General features: G+C 38.4%; 1 protein-coding gene across 4 annotated transcripts in view; it reads right to left on the reverse strand.

The window, feature by feature from the left end:
• The window catches only part of Kdm4c (lysine demethylase 4C), a 315,679-nt gene that overhangs the window by 44,518 nt on the left and 256,202 nt on the right, over positions 1-14,959 (reverse strand). For 3 of the 4 annotated variants that reach the window (XM_070033227.1, XM_070033228.1, XM_070033230.1), the window contains 2 exons: positions 6,671-6,856; positions 3,505-3,606 (listed from right to left, as the gene is read on the reverse strand). In XM_070033227.1, the coding sequence (XP_069889328.1) occupies positions 3,505-3,606; positions 6,671-6,856 (288 nt within the window). The remainder of the gene's footprint in view (positions 1-3,504; positions 3,607-6,670; positions 6,857-14,959) is intronic. The other variant, XM_070033229.1, reaches the window with a different exon arrangement.

Raw genomic sequence — 14,959 nt, forward strand, 5'->3', positions numbered from 1 at the left:
ACTAGCTACCAGATGATAGAATATGCCTTAATTATTTTTTAAAGAGTATAAACTGCTGAGAAGCTTTAAATTTTCAAGGAAGAACTATTAATTCTGTGAAAAACTGACTAAATACTATGTGAAAATACACCTTTTCTATGCTTTAAAAAAAAGAATGTAACCAGTTAAGTGGTCCTTGGTATCCCAGATCCCTATTTCCTAATACAGTCCACCCTGCACAACGGACTCCTAAGCCTACTGACTGACTCCCTGTCTCCATGGCACACTTTGAGTTGGTGAAAACAGGGATTCTGATGAGTTTACTTTTGGGATAAACTCAATACCTACAAAATGCAAATTAAAAAAATTATTTTTTCAATACTGAGGTTTGAACTCAGGGCCTAATGATTGCTAGGCATTGATTTTTTTTAAAGCCTGGGATAATATGCAGTTGTCTTTTTTTTTGTTTTTTGTTTTGGGTGTTTTTTTGTTTTTTTTTTTGTTTTTTTTTGTTTTTTTTTTTTTTTTGGTCATGGGACTGAACTCTGGGCCTGGGCACTGTCTCTCAGCTCTTCAGCTCAAGGCTAGCGCTCTACCACTTGAGCCACAGAGCCACTTACAGCTTTTTCTGCTTATGTGGTACTGAGGAATCGAACCCAGGGTCTCATGCATGCAAGGCAAGCACTCTACCACTGAGCCAACTTCCCAGCCCAATAATAGGCAGTTTTACAAACCCAGAATAAGAGGGTTAGGAAAATATTCTTTCTGATGAAGCCACATTTTTCCACATAGAACCCAAACCATATTTTGAAAGAGCTGAAAATCTAAGTTTTATAAAAAGCTCTATTTTGTTACAGTAGCAATTAAAACAGTTTTAGCTTCTTACTGAAATACTCTCAGTGCCACTCTTAACAAGTGTTCTAACATAAGAAGAATTAATGAAAAGTGCTGATATGCTTCTATGATTGTTATGATCAAATATTAGATATTAACTCTCTTGTTCACTTTAAAACTTTATCAATTTGTACTAATTCTCTCTCTCTCCTCTCTCTCTCTCTCTCTCTCTCTCTCTCTCTCTCTCTCTCTCTCTCTCTCTCTCTCTCTCACACACACACACACACACACACACACACACACACACACACTTCAGAGAAGTTAGCTTTTGTCCTCAAAGGTGACAAGACATGAATATGAATCCTTAGCTCATAAGCATAATGTCAGCTATTTCTAAAATAAAGCAAATCAGTATGGCTCTGACATCAGGTAAGAAGGTAGTTTTGCTGGATCAGAGTCTAGTTCAAGATATTATTACTTGAAAAACTGTCCTTACATGGATGGGTTGAGATTGTTAAGAGTAAATTCTAGAATGGTGCCTTAAGCTCCATATAAAGCAAAATTGTAGGTTGGGTACTGGTGGTTCACACCTGTAATCTCAGCTACTCAGGAGGCTGAGATCTGAGGGCTGCAGTGCAAAGCCCGCCCAGGCAAGTAAGTACACGAGACTCTTATCTATAATTAACTAACAGGAAACCAGAAGTGAAGCTGTGGCTCAAAGTAGTAAGAGCACTAGATTTGAGTGAAAATGCTCAGAAAACCATGCCCAAGCCCTGAGTTCAAGCCCCATGACCAATCCGTTCTCCCCCAGAAGAGTAATTATAGGGTTAGGAGGATAAAACTTGCCTAACATGGATGAAACCCAGAGTTTGGTTCCCTCCCCCTCAGCAAATCCACACAAAAAAGCAACTGTACACAGCAAAATATAGCTTCTATTCTGATCTTGAGCCAGCCAAACAGTATAGACCATATCTACTGGAAGCTCTGCAAGATTCAAGTAGGTAGGAGAAATACCACAGCATAGACTCAAGTTCTTCTCTGTCCTACATCGTTTCTCCATTCTGATTAAATTCTGTATCCATCGTTTATTAAAATTGAAGACATCAATGGGAAACATCTGCTGTCTCTACCTACAAATTCAAATACCTTGTTAAATACTTACTATCAGAAGTGGGACTAGAACCAATGCAGCTCATGCCAGACTGGCTTGGCACAAGGACCCTCACCAAATGGCCACATTTTGAAAGGCTTGGAAAAGGAGGAAGGACATAAGGCAAACTCAAGAGACACAAGAGTCCCTGGCTTGGGGCTGTGAGGTTGGTATGAGAATGGATTGGTGTCAGGGACATTTTCCTCCACAGCTCACAGCCAGGTCTGATGACTAATTAGCTGGACTTGCAAAAGGCAGGATAGATTAAGGCTCTTCCTAAGATGGTGAGGAAAAACATGGCATACCCTAAGGGTTCTAAGCCAAGAGCATGGGATTTTGGGGGGACTTTCTGATGTTCCATTCATTCTATTGACAGGGTATGGTGAAGAAAGGCTTTGTGTTTGCTGATTTGATCCTTCCAAAGGAAGTGGTGGAAGAAATAGCTAGGAGAAAGCAATTGAGTTTTAAGAGTTGAAATAAGATACATTTAATTTTCTTAAGAAAACTCTGTCTACACTGGGTTTCCCTAATAAGGAAAACAAGGGAAATGTGGTTCCAAATGTAAATATAATAAAAGGTCTGTGGCTAAGCATTTCCCTCTAAGGTAAATCTGACCTTAAGTCTCTATAATCTGGGATAAAAGGACTAAGATCGCAACAAAACATTTCTACTGATAGAAATATACAGGACTTTTTTTAAGTGTATGTTAGATTTAGGAATATTGATCAGATTCAGGTCTGAATCACTATAATTTTTTTTTAATCTCTGTCAAGAATTCTTTACTCTGTACTTCTGTTTCAGTCAGAATTTTCTCCTTGTTTTTCCATGTGAGTGCAAATTCAGCAGGCCACTGGAAGTAAATGTAGAAGACATAAGCAATACACAAATACCAAATAATTGTACAGAAAGAGTACAGTTTGTTACAATAAAATTTATTGAACATAATATAAAAATTCTTTTTTTTTTTTTTGGGTCCGGTCGTGGGCCTGAACTCTAGGCCTGGACGCTGTCCCTCAGCTCTTCAGCTCAAGGCTAGCGCTCTACCACTTGAGCCACAGTGCCACTTCTGGGTTTTTTCTTTTTGCTTATGTGGTGCTGAGGAATCGAACCCAGGGCCTCAGGCATGCAAGGCAAGCACTCTACCACTGAGCCACCTTCCCAGCCCCAATATCAAAATTCTTAAAGGCAAAATAACCATTCAAACAATTCTGTCACCAGTTTAATACAAAGCCATGAAGGATCTGAGGCACCTACATGAGTCTATGGAAATGACACTACCCAGACCACTTTAAATGACTAACTAAATTTGGGTTCCCTTTGTTGGAAAAAAAAAATGTAAGAGAAAAACTAAAGAGAGTAAAACTGAACAATTAATTAGGTTTTACATTGAGGGAAAATAAAAAGGAAACTGAAAATGAATTCAACCCAAAGGTGTGTTTTATAGTCCCAATACTAAGGCCTAACAATATAGGCAAAACTCATTCTTGTGATTCTCAATTAACTAGAAATTCTCCCTTCCTTCTCCACTACATCTGACTTACCAAGGCCTTTAAGTCTATCTTCGAAGTGTCTCCAAAACCAAGATATGGCCGCTGTTCCCCATCTCCGCTCACCTGAACTGGTGCATCAGCTTCCTGCAGCATCTAAGTCCCAAATGAGAGCTTACATTTGAAAGACAGCAGGTGCCATTGAAAAAGTGTTTGGTAAGAATATGGATAGATATAATGCTAAAATTTAGGTTAAAACAACAAGGATTAAACATGAGCTTTCTGTTAAATATTCTTTATATATATATACATATATATAGTTGAGAATTTTAAAGCTACCTTTTTTTTCAAATACTTGTCTTTTAAATTTCAAAGTATACTTACTACCCAATGAAATAGTGTACTGTAATAAACTAGACAAATTTTTTTCATAGTCGACAAAAGAGTGGCTGGTTGCCAATTTTATTAGATAAGTTGGTTACAGCATTTTAATTATCATTTATGTCTATCTAGGTGTAGCTGAAATACAATTTATGCTATATCCAGAATAACTATCCCATAAATTCAATAATGCTGAATACACTTGTATGTTTAAACTTAGGACACTAAAGGAATAGTAGAATTTGGATGGCCCTTCTTGATGGATAAGGCAAATATTGGGAAAAAGAGAAGGCAAAAATCAGAACCATTCTGTGAATAAAAAGGGAGATTCTATTAAATCAACAGTTTATATTTTCATTTCCTCTACATTGTACAAGATCCTCCTTCAGGCTGCCAAGTTAGCTTGGACATTTATTTAATAGTTTTCACTGCTATGATTCAGCAATTGCCCATTACCCTTAAATAATCAAATAAGGCATGGTTGAGAGTATAGACAAACTATAGTTCCTACTCTAGGAAGCATGTGCCCTAGCATTCATCATTTACAAGAAGAGAAATATTTGAGGAAATTTGAACATTTTATGTTTGAAAAGGGAAAGACACTTAATAAAATAGGGCAACCACAATGTTTTTAAGCAAAGTTGCCAGGTTCTATAAATCCCTCTGGTTAGTTCCCAAACATTTTTGGGAAGGAATCCATTCTTGGAGTCTAATTGAAGAAGAATGGGAAAGTAATACCAACCAAGACTTTATTTCAGAAATCTAGTGACCATAATATAGTGTTTTCACCTACAGAACTCAAAGGCAATGTAGCAACACTAAATTGTTTTTCCTCATAAGGAAAAGTTGTGACTAGTCATGCTGTAAATTATGTTTTCCTTCCGTTTATAAAATATACCAGGCTTAAAGTAGCTCTATAATATAGGGGAAAGTAGTTTCTAAATCTCCTTAAAGTCAAATATTTTCTTTTCACTATCATTTATGAAATTCATTAGTAACTCAAGCCTGACTAAACCACACACCAGAGTTAAGAGGAATGAGATCCTGATTAAACACCTGGATCTCTTTAATAGCAACTTCAACATAATCATCCATAATCAGTGCATTGGAATATTAAAATGGGAGTGCATGATCCCATGCAAAGCTATAGATAAATACCTTAGCACTATTTGACTTCGTAGTTAGGCATTCAACAAATATTAGGGTACAGACTAAAGACACAGTCATGACTGCATTAATCTGAACATAAACTGAATATTTCTGAACTTGGGTTTCCCTGAACAGGTAAAAGTATTGCACCACTAGTAGTAATAGTAGGAGAAATGACAGTAGTACGAGCTTCAAACTTTGAATGTTAAAAATGGAGCACAATGTAGTTAGGTTTGATACCATCTTTCACAGATGGGGAATCTGAGGCTCAGAAATAAGAACTGTACATAAAGTGACACAGATCTTATTGGCAGAAACTAAGTGTGATCACCAACCATTCTGGCCCTAAAGATCATGACCTTGCTCATGCTCAAGGCAATCACGTGGGTCATTTAAGGAAGTTAACATTACTGACAGCACTGTAAATGGCAAAGTATAAGTCTTTAAACGTATTTTTTCCTGAACATAATACTATTCTTAGCAAGAGCACATCAGCTAAAGATACTAAGGAAAAAGCATGAATGAATGACCTGAAACAATGGAAAACAATGTTAAAATATGTATGACAGTTAATGACATCACTGTACATTTGGGCATTCACACACATCTGCACAGAGTCCCAACCCACAAATGTCAAATATCTCTCAAGACACCAGTGGAAATTGCTGTAATCATTACAAAGAGCTGGGAGATTTGCTGTGTGTAGGGTCATGGCTCCACAAGTCAATACCAGCGGCTTGGCAGACTGCTCATCAGAGGTTATTACAGTCAGGAAGAGCATGTTAAGCTGAAATAGCCTGTGGCCAAGTCTCCCAAGGATAACAAAAAGAGCAATCTAGCAAAGCAGGGCAACTCTACAATGCTTTAGTCTTCGCTTTGTTAGCCAAAAACAATGACAGTAAATTAGAAAACTAACCATGGCAAATCAACTATCACTATCTCTCTATCCTCATAATTGTTTTTAGGCTTTTGAAATAGAGGGAAAACCTCATTCACCAAAAATAAGTAAATTGAACTACAGTTAAAGTCACATGTTATTTGGCTGCAAATACTATTTTTCCAGAGAAAGTTAAGACCTGTGTGAAATGAAGAAAACTAATGAATGTTTTCTATTCTTCTCTCCTAGTCTTCTATGAGGTTATCCTTACTCTTTCCCAGGCCTTCATGCTCCCCTTTATCCATTCTAAGGTATCAAGTATTCAAAAGTTCCTGGCCAAACCCCCAGTCACTTCACTTGTCAATACTGTTGCTTTACATTTCTTCTAGGAGGGATTAATAAAACCTGAAGGAACAGTGTAGAGTTACAGGTTGTACATTGCAGAATCCCAGGTGGTACTGTTTACTGTTCACATTGAAGAAATGATCTCCAACACTGGATATGTGCAGTGCACAATCTGTACAACCATATTCAGAGGCCCTGTACACAGTTCCAAAACCAGAATGGACAGTTTCATTCTTTCATCTGCTCATTCACTCAAACAATTCAGTAGTATTTATTGTCTAAGTGCACACAAGACACTGGTGGATCCTGGACAAATATCTATAAATCATAATGCATAATCTTTGTCCTCAAGAAACTCACAGTCTGGACATGCTGATAATAAGTAATAGAGCCAATTAAAGCACCCTAAGTGTACAGAAGGAAATCCAGATGCAGTCTCGGTGTCAGAGAAAAGAGAGTAGGCCTTACCACATTTGGGTTAACCTTATGGCGGAAGCACGTTATGTTCACCACGTAAGGCCAATCGTCAGGCTCCATCAGTACCCCAGCAGCGTGGGCACATGTGACATGGAAGGAAGCTGGGCATCGGCCATAGGAACACTGGATGCACGCTCCAGAGACCCTCTTTACCCGATGTCTGCAGAAGATGCATTTCTAGAGGGTTAAAACAGAGGAGAACATCAATTCACACTCTGTAACTCAGCCAATTTCCACACTTCAGAGAATAATAGCTATTAGAGGAGGGAAGGAAAACAAAACTGATTACATCAACAAGTCCTGACCCTCCAAGGGCCTTAGTGGCAAGAACATCTGTGGCAATGCAGTCTGCTCACTCTAAAGGAAATAAACCTCTACAGTAACACCCCACCAGAAATGCCAAATAGTTCTTGAGGGTTAGGAAAGCTCAAATCTTTCGCATGCTTCTCCCACCTGCCTAAGAGCTCGGGTAAAGGCCCCAGCTGTGCCTGTAAATCACCCACAGATGCTGAGGTTCTTTTTGTTTTGCCTCCCGATAGCAGCCTTACAGTACAGCAAGAGACAGAATACAGGGTTGGAGGGCAGGCAGATACTCCTAAAGTACACGAGGTCTTCGAAAACACCCAAACAGCATACTAATGAGCAAGCTTTCCATTTACAAGGAAATGGAAAATGTTAAATGGTCCATTGTGGAAACTGGGGGCTCAAGTGTTTAATAATCCAAATCTGAACCCTTCATCACTGACACAAAAATACGCCTCCCAAACTGAGAAAATTGAAAATCACCCCAAAGGGCATAATTTTGTTAAACATTTATAGCTGACAATGTCTGGGGAAGAGAAAATGAAAATAAAAACAGCAATAATGAAAATCTGAAAATTAAACTGCATACAATTAGCTCTAAATATTATCAGTACATTCATTATTTGAAATAGGGAAAAAAAAATCAAACAGTTTCACTACATGTAAGATTTGTGTACCAATACTTGAGAGTTAGGGAAAAACTGGCTGTACAGGATCAGGTTTGGAAAGCAGAAGAAACAGAAAAATCAAAAGCTCAACTTTTCACTCCTGCAGATAAAAATAAAAAAAAGTCTACAGTGAGATCAGATGTTGCTGCAACTACAATTCTTTTATAGGTATTTTCCTTCCTGAGACCACCCACCCCCCAAAAGGAATTCATACAGCATAGAAAAGGAACTTATAAATTTCCTTAGGGAAACTATAATAGTTTATCAGAAATTGTAAGAGATATGCACTTCTAACTCCTCTTCACCCTCACATCTGATCAGCGACTCAGTCTTACCTATTTTGTTCCTATCTTGTTCTGATTTTCTCCTACCCATCTATAGCAACTGCCACTGCCTCTGCCTCTACCATGGTGCCTTACATAGAACAGAATGGCCTAACTAACATAGTTTATTTCATTCTATTACCATTCATTTTCTTCAGGGCTGCCAAGTCGTTCTCTTTCCATTAATCCTATGTCAGCCCCTGCTTAATATCCTTCAGTGGCTTTCTCCTTATCGCTAAGTCATTGGGGGTGAAGGGGAAGAAGGAAGAAGAAAGGGAGGAGGGGAAGTGGGAGGAGGAGTGAGAGCAAGAGCTAGAGCAGAGTGTGAGCAAGAGAGGGGGGTGGGGACAGCATGGGCCACTAGAGCTGTCTTCTCTCTCATTAGTCCCTGCAGGATGCTATGCTCTGGGCCTTTATCTGATTTCCCAGTACATTCAGATTCAATGTATAATTAAGCATTTTATAAGTGTGCACACACACACACAGAGGGGGTGATGACAGGAGGGGGAAGACAGAGAGAAAGATAAGGAGGCAAAAAATCACAAAATGAAAACATCATCTCCATGACAGCATTACTCAGTATCTTATCTTAGTATCTCTAGAAATCCTTAGTATCAGGTTCAATACATTTTCAATAATTCTTCTTTCTGGTGGTTTTAGTCAATTGCAATCATTTGAAATGTGTTGGCAGCTATAATAGAAAACACTTGTATCAGGGAGCCCAAGGCATAATTAGACAATCTTTTAAGAGCCTAATTAATATAGAACATACAAGGCAACTGCATAAATTCAGGTACTGACAGATGTATGACAGGTGAAAGTGTTTCCTATTTGCTAATTGAATATGATCTTTTAACAGAAGGAAAGAGTGCTGTTACTCAGCTAAGCAAAAATTGGAATCTTCCAACCTCTGTCATCACTAACTTCTTTACTAAACTGAGGCCTCTCAACAAAAAGGCAGGTAGAGGTGAAAAAGAGAAATGCCCAATGAGGATTCAATCCTTGCTCATCTGAGACATGTCTTCTCCCAGTAAGGCCAGAAGTCATCATTTTTGAGGACAAAACCAGTGTCATTAGATAGTCAACCCAACTATAAAGTGTAATACAACTGTAATACAGTCATAATAAAGTGTAATACAAGTGTAATACACTCAACCCAACTGTAAGAAGTTTACTCAGAGTTGTGAAGTTTTACTTAAATGCCAAATAAGTTCTTCTAAGGACAAGGAATTCTATAAACCTATCAGGGAAGTCATTATGTAGTGTACTCATCATACCATTTCCAAACTCCATTTTCATTTGCTTTCTGTTGAGAGTTTTACTTCACACTGGCTGAACACTATAAACACTATTGTCCAGTAAAGCCGAGACTACTGAATGCAATGAATGCCACTTAAGATTAAATTCACAACTGAGAGATGATGCCTATCAATTGTACATAGGGACTGAATAGTACATAGTAGAAAAAAATCAAAAAGGAGGACAACAAAACACAAATGAGATCTGTTCCCTATTTGCATGTAGAGGAATAGAAAGAAAAAAAAGAGTTGGTTTTCAGATGTATGGAAAGGCCACAAGTTAATAAAAATAGTAATAATTCTTTCAGCACATCCTAGACACTTGTTAGGACTCAAATCAAGAGATAATCCTAAAACCTGCAATAAGAAGAAACATCATATTGTTAGCAGATGTCTAATCTGCCACAGTGCATAAAAGACAATGAAACGATGTCTTCCATTTCTGAAGGGTAAGTAAATTTGGTCTGTATCCAGACTAATTATCATTCAAGAGTGAGGAAATCCTAAAAACTTTCTCTTTTCTGTTTCAAACTACAAGAAGAGAAAAATCAACCAAAATAATATGTAGTAAACTTAAAAGAAAATAATAGCAATCATAATTGTAACATCTTCTGGATTTAAAATAGAAAGAAAATTTAGATGGCAACTGTAGCCTATAAGGAGAGAAAAAGTTAAGTTGAAAATGTTCTAATGGTCTCAACTTGTCTGATAAAAAGGCTTATTAATTAAGAAAGCCATATTAACAGGGTAGGAAAAAAAATCCCAAATATATATATTTTATATTAAGTATAAATAGATTAAACCTTATGCTACTGGCCACTGACTTTTTATTAAAGTATAGGATTAGAAATATTCTACACTTGCAGGTCATACAGTTCTAGGTTCAATGAACTCAACCCTGCCACAGCAGTACAAAAACAGCTACAGGTTGTACATATGTCAGAAAGACTATTCCAATAAAACCTTATTTACTGTGAGCACATGCCTTAGGTTGCTTACCTGTGCTATAGGTCACAATATCTGAATCTAGACAGCTGTAAATGACTGAAATACATTTAAGAAAGATCAGAGTAACAGCAAGGAAGAGAAATGCTTGATGGAGAAAGAAGATATGAAACACTGAATCAAAGAATGGTTTGAACTTGGACTACAGGAAAGTGACAACTGGAAAAGGTTTTGTTTTCTTTTGTTTACTCAATGCTCTCATGTTGACTATGATTCTAGATCCTCCTCTAAATAAGGATATTCACTCAAGGTAAGAAGTGGGCAGCCTGTTTTCTTGGGAAAGAGTACCTCTGCAGCTACCTGAAGTTTAAAATAAATGAGGGTAGAGGTAGCATCATGTTCTATAGGGTAAGCACCACATTCTATCAGCGATAGAAGAGAGTTTCTGGATGATAAGATTACAGGACACTTAAATACAGGAAAGTTCAGAAAAGCAGGGTGATTTTTCCTGAAGTTTACTGTGTGAGATGACAGTAAGCCATGGAAAAGTGTAAGAAGCCAGTTTCTGGACAACAATTTCATGAGATCCCAGAATGGTAGCCTTGAGAACCATCACATTGCATGTGTAGCACAAGGCCAAGAAAGGGCTGAATTCCAGGGAGACAGAGACTAGCATGGCAAGGGGGAAAGAAAAGGCCAACACAAATGGCTAAAATTGTCATTCCCTTTTATATTTTCCCTGTAAAGATACCTGAAACTGCTCAGTCAATGTTGTTGAAGTAAACTGAATCTTTCCAATAGACTTTTGTCAAGTTTCATGACTTTGCTTCTGTTTCCTCAATAGTGAAAAGAGACCATTGATTACAGACCTAAGTGCAGAGCTATTAGAGTAGCATCAGAGCCACCAAAGGCCTGGTTAAACTATCAATGCTGGTCTACCCTCAGAGCTGCAGTGCATCTGTTGGCAGGGTCATTGAGTCAGCACACCTAAGAAGTCCTCAGCGCTACCAATGCTGCTGCGCCCAAGTCTCACACTTTGAGAACCACTAAGTACACAGTCCTAAGTCAAAAGTTGACCATTATTCTGATACTTTAGTACCAGGAAATTCAGAAAGCATACATTTTGTTCACCTATTCCACAATGTCAGGAGCTGAGAGAATCCTCAGGCAAATATGATTTATAGACCACTATACTTCCTTCAGGGACTGGATTTCCATACTTATTCCAGTGGCATAGGCCATTAAGGATTCTAATGCACTGAGGAAGTAATAAAGTATCTGCCAATGAGGCTTTGTATATCATTAGATTGCCTTGAGCATACAGCTTGGCAGAGGGCATCAAAAAATGATGAGCTGTGAAGGAGTTGAAGGTTCAAAGCACATCTCCTTCCCCTTTTTCTGTTAATATGATTTATAATATGATTTTGTTGTTTTACCAGTTTTATGAATCTTTTTTCTTCCATAAATAGGTAGGCAATTCTAAGACAGGCATGGATGCTTTTTATTTTAATTACTGTTTTCTCTATCAGACACATAACAAGATAATGATAATGATAAATTAGCTAATTCCTTTTTTGTTTTGTTTTCCACAGATACTAGTCAGCAAGCTAACATTCTACACTCAAACCGGGAGTACTGGCCTCACTGGATGTCACTATGGTTATGATTGAAGATGAAACTTCCATTCTGTTCCAAGTCCTTAAGCAAAATTTATTTTGCAATATGACTGGGGCTTGAATTCAGGGCTAGGGTCTTTGCTCTCATCTTTTTTACATAAGGCTAGTGTTCTACCATTTGAGCCATACCTATACTTCCAGCTTTTTGCAGGCTAACTAGCAATAAGTATTTCATGAACTTTTCAACCCAAGATGGCTTCAAACCCCAGACCTCAGATCTCAGCCTCCTCAGTAGCAAGGATTTCAAGTATGAGACATCAGTACCTGGCTAACTAAGTACAGGTTTCACAGCAGAATTATTTGTGTTCCCAACACTACTTACTTAAAAGATTTATGTTCTATTTATCAGCAGTCATTATGTCAATCACTCATGGGCACTGCAATACTGACCAGTACTGGAGAACAGTGATTCAGTGAATGTTCAGTTATACAGTTGGGAGGGGAAAGATGTGTAACAACTTGCCAAGAAAAGCAATCCCTGCCATATGCCAGTGAGATGCAGGTGGAGAAGAGAAGAGGAGACTAATACAAAGAGAAATTGTTTGTCTAGAGATAAAAAGCAGCAGAGGTGAGCAGGAGAGGGTGCATTGAAATATGAGGACCTTATGGCCAGATTGCAGATTCTGACTGTTTCTATATGCACAATTTATACACAGTTTAATTCAACACATAGAAATATCTCAGCAGTCTAAGTATAACCAATCACATGAACATGATGAAACTGTGGAAAAACCTAATTCTGTACACTTATGTATAGCAGTTTTTGGGGACTCGAACTCAGGGTCTCATGCACTTGCTTGGCATTTTCCACACAGGTCTGGTGACATGCCACTTAAGCCACACCTCCAACAACTGTGTACAGAAGTTCTGACTGTGGGAAGTTCTCTGCCTTTTTAACCCAAAGTTATTTCTGCACTTTAAGTGCAGAGCATTATTACAACAAATGGCTCATGGTGCCAAATACGTTGATTTAAATCCTTATTTATGATAGGTATCAGAAGCCATCTATTTCATCGCTTTTTGTTTGGTGAGAGTCACTCTGCAAAAGGTGAGAAAGCCAAGAAAAAGTCAAGTAGCAGGCTAAAAGGGAAAGGACAGAGAGATGAGCTCAGCAAGGACAAGAGACAGGGTGAGAAAAATGAGCAAGGGTGCAGGCCATCAGATATGAGGCAACATTTATTCAAAACAAAGTCATTGTTGGTGCTAAGAAAATGTTAAATAAGAATCACAAAAGAGCTTTAGAACTGGAAAGGTCATAGAAATTCAGACAAAAGCTGACTAATAACTGACTTCTGAAAACCATGTATCAACAGCAGAGTCATACTTTTTTTTTTTTGGCCACTCCTGGGGCTTGACTTCAGGGCCTGAGCTCTGTCCCTGAGCCTCTCTGTGCTCAAGGCTAGTGCTATATACCACTTGAGCCACAGTGCCACTTCCAGCTTTTTTTGTGTATGTGGTACTAAGGAATTGAAGGTTCATGCATGCTAGGAAAGCACTTTACCACTAAGCCACATTCCTAGCCCATTTTTACTTTATATCAACAGATATACCACAAAGAAGATTATCAAATATGAGCTTTTGAAAGTGTGGTACATACAGCAGAACACCTGACTGCACACAATAGAAACTAAATGAATGATCAGTCCTTATTTGTAAAGTATGGATTCATTGCTTCAGCCTATCAATGCCTATCAAGCATCATCTGTACAAAAGATAATTTGAACAATGCAAAAGGAGATACAAAAAATGATGAAGATACACCCTTGTAACCAAGGCACTTTATCTGATATGCAGAAACCGCTGTAACAAAAGTTTTGTAGTGATAATCACAATAGGAAAGATAAAGCCTCCTAGCATGGAAAGAAGGCTGAGAGACTGGCAGAGCACAAATGCAGGTGGCTTTGACTCTCCATTGGTTTCCAACGTACTACAACTTGTACTCATTTATAAAATGCCAACAGAGACTAGGCTTCATGGCAGCCACACAGGGGCACTAGGTACAGGACAAAGAAGCAGGTATGATTCTCGTTTGACAGCTCAGGTCACAAGGCCACGCCAACTGGTATGAGATTGCAGGTAGGTCCCTTGCACACCAATCTGAACTCTAAGAGCCAGGTATCATTGTGGCCACATGGAATGGGATAGGCTCTATCATGCTAACTTGAAGGCTTATGAAAAAAAGGAAAAGCGGGCTCCTCTAAAGTCTTTGTGATTAATATCTTATATTTCAGATGTTGTATGAAATGCTTATGCTGCACATTAGCTGATTGCAGTGATAGCACAGGACTTCCACATGGCTCAGAGCTACCCAGTAAGATCTGAGATCTAAGATCTGAGATATAAGATCTGGGGAAGCCAGCAAGCAAAAATAGGCTTGAGTTCCTGGGAAGACTAGCAGGTGAGAGCCACTGCATAATGGGTAGGATGAGAAAAGGGGAAGGGCATTCTTAAAGGTAACAAACCTCGTGGAGGAAAAAAAATGCAGAAAATTGAGTCAAGAAATATGAACACAGCCAGCAGATAGGTAAGCACAGCCAAAATTGGGGAGTTCTTCTTGGAAAATCTTGGCCTGTACCCTCATGAGCTTCACTTACAAGAGTGATACACTGACAGTTTATATCATTGTTTTGATATGGCTTATTTCTCTAAGACTTCTGTGCTAGAAACTTGGTCCCCAGTGTGGCAGTGCAGAGATACAGAGCCTTAGAAGTTGGGCCTTGTGGAAGGTAATGGAGTCCCCTCTCTGAACAGGTGAAGTGGGTTAGGTGTGATGGGACTGGATTAGTTCTCACATGAAAACAAGATGTTATAAAGTTCAGGGCTCCTCTCTGCACATGGCCATTGGCCTTTCTACTTTACCACCTTTCTACACAAAGCAAATCACACTTCTTGAACCTTCTAGCCCACCAGAATAATGATGCTAACACAGCTTATTTTTCTTTGTATATTACCCAGCATCAGGTATTCTGTTACAGCAACCAAAAATAGCTTAGTAGTAGCTGCCAAGTTTCAGGTGAAGATTCATTACTGTTTTTTTTTTTTCAATTTTCTGAATGGCAGGCAACCA

The sequence above is a fragment of the Dipodomys merriami genome, unplaced genomic scaffold (genome assembly GCF_024711535.1).
Source record: "Dipodomys merriami isolate MVZ:Mamm:240054 unplaced genomic scaffold, mDipMer1.0.p SCAF_22, whole genome shotgun sequence".
NCBI classification, from domain to species: domain Eukaryota; kingdom Metazoa; phylum Chordata; class Mammalia; order Rodentia; family Heteromyidae; genus Dipodomys; species Dipodomys merriami.